At 37.9% G+C, this 5,287-nt stretch overlaps 1 protein-coding gene across 1 annotated transcript; it reads left to right on the forward strand.

Annotated features, from left to right (window-relative positions):
- The first annotated feature begins 246 nt into the window (after window positions 1-246).
- On the forward strand, window positions 247-4,343 carry LOC102670329 (uncharacterized). The gene is made up of 2 exons (XM_006589873.1): window positions 247-511; window positions 2,167-4,343. Exons 1-2 carry the CDS (start codon window positions 247-249, stop codon window positions 4,341-4,343), a joined length of 2,442 nt encoding a protein of 813 aa, XP_006589936.1.
- The last annotated feature ends 944 nt before the right edge of the window (window positions 4,344-5,287 follow it).

Raw genomic sequence — 5,287 nt, forward strand, 5'->3', positions numbered from 1 at the left:
GGAGGCTGGAGGGCATTGGAGGAAGGCATTAGAGGAAGCCAAGACTCTATTTGGTGGAGGGACCTGCTATCAAGTCAGCAGCAACAACAGAACCAGGTAGTCAAAACGGAAAGAAATTGGAAGGTGGGAGGTAGGGAGAAGTTAAGATTTTGGGAGGACCCTTGGACACATAATGCTAAACCATTAATGGACAAATAACCAAGGCTGTACCGAATTTCTGATCAACAGAAACAAATCATTATGAATATGGGGAATAACACCAACGACGGATGGGAGTGGAAGCTATCTTGGAGGACGGCTCTTTTTGATAGTGAAATTCAAATGGCAGATAATTTCCTTGGAGAACTATCACAGCAGCAGATTCAGCCAAATAGGGAGGATAGGTGCAGCTGGAAGCATGATCAAACTGGATACTACTCAACAAAAAGCGGATATGACTTGATATGGGAAGCACAGATGGGAGCTAATCAGAATTTGGACTTTGTGGACATTTGGAAGCTCAAAATACCAAGTAAATCACTAGTTTTTGCTTGGAGGCTAATTATGGACAGACTTCCAACTAGGATGAATCTTAGAAGGCGGCAGGTTGTGATAATTAAATGAGGTACAATGCCCATTTTGTGGAGATGTAGAGGAGGAGCCTGCCCATTTAGAAATATGGAGACAGACTTTGGAACACATTTTAATCAGTGGTCCTCCAACCTAAAGGAAGTGTTTAGTAAATAGGCTGTAGAGGATTCACAATCTATGTATCAATTAGCTTGTTGTAAGTGGTTCTGTTATAAAACAACAACCAAATGCACATTTATATCTACCAATGTAATCCTAGTACCACTGGTAGTTTTCAATATATATAATATCTAATTTTGCTGAGCAAAAAAAAGGGAATTTGCGGACAAGACAGCTGGAGAAAGGCTTTGCCCAGCCCTACAACTATTGGTCTAGTAATTTATCAACAACATTTTTTGATTAGGGTAGCAGTGCAGGGTTATTGTATTCTATTTAGATTGGCACCTGATTCGTAGGACCTATGCTTCTGCTAGTCTGCTGGTTTCTACCTTGTATATTTAGTACCTCTGATACTCACAGTTATTAATACAAATTATAATTTTGCTGATAAAAAAAAGATAATACAAGAGAGAGAGAAGGGCAGTGGCAGTCACAACATATATATAGAGAAAGGCAGCAGATAAAATTACAAAAACATTCAACACTAACAATGAACAAGTTATGAGAGTTTAAATCACAGTAAATACTTCAAAGATATCAGTCCAATGAAACAAAGGTCATGTAAACAGGCATAGCATAAGTTACAAATATACCAGTAATGCATACAACAACAATTTCAAATTAGTTTTTGAATCAAAGATATAAATACCTGACTTTGAGGCTTCAAAGATATAATCAAAGCGCTTCCGCAGCAACGCCAATTAACAGTAGTAAATGATAGCCCTAAAAAAACCATACAGAAATTAGCCACAGTGTATTTAAAGCCTTTTATCAACAATATGACTCTCACTTCATGGTGATAAATTCACTCTCAAAAGACATTATACTGATAGTGTATTTAAAACCTTTTTCAGTCATTCTATCAAACAGCTCATTGACAATTTTTTAAGAATACATATCATATGAATCTAAATGACAGACCTCTATCCCAAGTGGAAGTCACTCTTAAGAAATCTCTTCAAGTTCAATTGTGGGAGGCAGCTTATGCATATGAATCTATGTTGAGACAAAAGGCTAGAATTAAGTGGCTAAAAGAAGGGGACAGCAACTCTACTTATTTTCACAGATTGATCAATCATAGAAGAAGAAAAAAAATGCTATTTCAGGTATTTTCATGGATGGTGTGTGGATTCATGAACCTTGCAGGGTTAAAAATGCAGCTGTCCTTTATTTCAAAGACAGATTTTTGGAGGATTGTTCTAACAGGCCAACACTAGATGGTGTTTACTTCTCCTCTCTGGATCTAAGAGACAAAGAAAGCCTTGTGTCCATATTTAATGAATTGGAGATCAAATCTGCAGTTTGGGATTGTGGGGGGGACAAAAGCCCTGGCCCGGATGGCTTCAATTTTAATTTTATTAAACACTTTTGGGAGATTTTGAAACCAGACATCATGAGATTCATGGATGAATTCTATTTCTAATGCTTCCTTTATAGCCCTCATTCCAAAGATTAATGACCCTCAATCTTTCAATGATTATAGACCCATCTCCCTTATAGGGTGTGTCTATAAAATTGTGGCAAGAGTTTTGGCCAAGAGGCTAGCTGCTGTATTACCTCACCTTATAGATGAAAGGCAGACGGCTTTTATGAAGGGGAGACACATTCTTCATGGTGTTTTAATTGCCAATGAGACTATAGCTGAGGCCAAATCTAGAAGTAAACCTTGCATGGTCTTCAAAGCCGACTTTGAAAATGCATATGACTCGGTTTCTTGGGGTTTTCTTGACTACATGCTTAAAAGGATGGGATTTTGTGAAAGCTGGAGGAAATGGATAAATGGTTGTCTAAATACTGCAACTATATCCATTTTAATTAATGGGAGTCCATCTAAGGAGTTTACTCCTAAGAGAGGTCTAAGGCAAGGTGATCCCCTTGCACCTTTTCTCTTCAACATTGTAGCGGAAGGTCTCACAGGCTTCATGAGGTCAGCTGTGTCCAAGAACCTATTCAGAAGCTACCTAGTGGGATCTTTAAAAGAAGAGGTGAACATCCTCCAATATGCTGATGATACTTTGTTTTTTGGAGATGCTACTAAGCAAAATGTGAGAACCTTAAAATGTGTTCTGAGGTGCTTTGAGGAAGCATCTGGTCTCAAGATAAATTACTCTAAAAGCCACTTTGGTTGTTTGGGTAAATCAGCAAGTTGGTGCAGGGAAGCTGCCCAATTCCTTAATTGCAGTACTTTGGAATTTCCTTTTACTTATCTTGGAATTCCAGTTGGGGTGTCCTCTAAGAGCTGGATCGTGTTGCAGCCTATTGTAAGGAAGTTTGAAGTCAAACTTGCAAAATGGAAGCAAAGAACTCTATCAATGGGGGGCAGAATCACTCTTATTATTTCTGTCCTCTCAGCCTTACCTATCTACCTTCTATCCTTCTTTAGGATCCCCAAAAAAGTGGTGCAAAAAATTGTCTCCATCCAGAGAAATTTTTTGTGGGGAAGTCACCAAGAGGCCAGCAAGATTCCTTGGGTGAAGTGGGACAAAGTTTGTCTTCCTAAGAACAAAGGGGGTCTAGGGATTAAAGACTTATCTTTATTTAATGCGGCCTTACTTGGCAAATGGGGGTGGCAGCTGGCTAACAATCAAGACCAGCCTTGGTCTAGAATTTTAATCTCTAAGTATGGTGGGTGGAAGGAGTTGATTTGTGGTGGAAGGAGGAATTTCACTTCCCAATGGTGGCAGGATTTGAAGAGTATCTTCCAGCAGCATCACAATGAATGCTTAACTGATAATTTAAAATGGAGAGTGGGAAGGGGGTCCAGCATCAATTTCTGGAAGCATAAATGGATGGAGGACAACTGTACTCTCCAAGGAAAATATCCCCAGTTATATTTAATAAGTAAACAGCAGAATTCATCAATCAATTCTATGGGAGATTTTATGGAGGGTAGGTGGGAATGGAAGTTATCATGGAGAAGGAATTTTTTTGATCATGAAATTCAATTGGCAGCTGATTTCCTAGTTGAGATCGATTCTGTTCACATTCACCAATCCAGCAGAGATTTCCTTTGGTGGAAGCCAGACACTAATGGAGTTTTTTCAACAAATTTTGCCTACAAAGTGTTGCAGGAGGCTCACCATAGTGATAGTGAAGACAATGTTCTTAACATTATGTGGAAATTGAAAATTCCCCCAAAAGTGAGTGCTTTTTCTTGGAGACTTTTCAAGAATAGACTTCCTACTAGGGACAATCTTAGAAAGACACAGGTCACACTGCCTTCTTATAGCTGTCCTTTATGTGACCATGAAGAAGAATCGATTTATCATCTTATGTTCAACTGTGAAAAGACTAGGAGTCTTTGGTGGGAGACAATGAGATGGGTTAATAGAGTGGGTTCCTATTCCATAGATCCAAAGAATCATTTTTTACAATTCACCCAGTGGAATAGCAAAGATAGTACCAACAAAAGATGGGAATTTTTGTGGCTAGCCCTGTCCTTCTCCATTTGGTACCATAGAAATGCCAAGATATTCAAGAACCAGCCGTTCACTCCTGGAAAGATCATGGATGATGCCTTGTTCCACACCTGGTCCTGGATTAAATGTGTGGAGAAGGACTTCCAAATGCACTTTAATTTCTGGTCAACCAATCTAAAGGATGTTCTTTCTTAAAGGGGATGGGTTTGTATTTTTGTGGGCTATATTCGGTCTCTCGTAATGGGATGCAGACTATAATTGTCTTGCTTTTTAACTTTGTATCTTCAGTACACCTAGTACTGAATTTCATATATAATATATTGATTTTTGCTGTGCAAAAAAAAATGTCTCTTTGTAATCTGTAGTACCACTGGTACTTCTAATTATCAATATAAATTATCTTTGCAGTTCAAAAAAAAAATATTAAACAGAACAGTACCACAGGTACTGAAAATAAAAGATACAAGACACAAAAGTGCCACCTTTCGAAAAGCAAAACAAACCTAACAATAAGCTAGCACAAGGACCCCAATACATATAATCAGAAATTTAACCAAAGCCATCATAAGCACCTTTTGAGGTTCAAAAGGAATGCCATGAAATAGCAAGGAATTCCTAAGCAATCACCAGACCTTTCTATTTCTATTTTTTTACTGATTTAAAACTCAAACATATAAAATAAAAACTATATAACAAACTAACAAAGATAAAGACAAAAAAAAGGAAATATAAACTCACCTCTGTTGGTGCTGCTGCCCATCATTTCACTCTCACAACAAATAGGAATCATGTACCTGCATGGAAGAAATAATCACACAACACACAATGATCAGAATAAGCAAATGCATATAATTAAGCATGATACAATATCAATATTCATGGAAGTAACAATGACTTGTCAAAAATTTGGATGAAATTCAATATGTAAATCAAAGCTTTGTCCCTGAAACCCTCTGTGTAAATCAAAGCTTTGTCCCTGAAACCCTCTATGTAAATTTGACAGGCTCATGTCTCCCTTCCTGAAAATCCACTAAAAACTGCCTAACCCCCCTGCTGTTACTCCATAATTTATTCTGCAATAACTGCTTAAGGCAGTTACATATGGTCCTAAATCACTACACATTCAGTTACGATTAACC

The sequence above is a fragment of the Glycine max genome, chromosome 10, assembly GCF_000004515.6.
Source record: "Glycine max cultivar Williams 82 chromosome 10, Glycine_max_v4.0, whole genome shotgun sequence".
Lineage (NCBI taxonomy): Eukaryota > Viridiplantae > Streptophyta > Magnoliopsida > Fabales > Fabaceae > Glycine > Glycine max.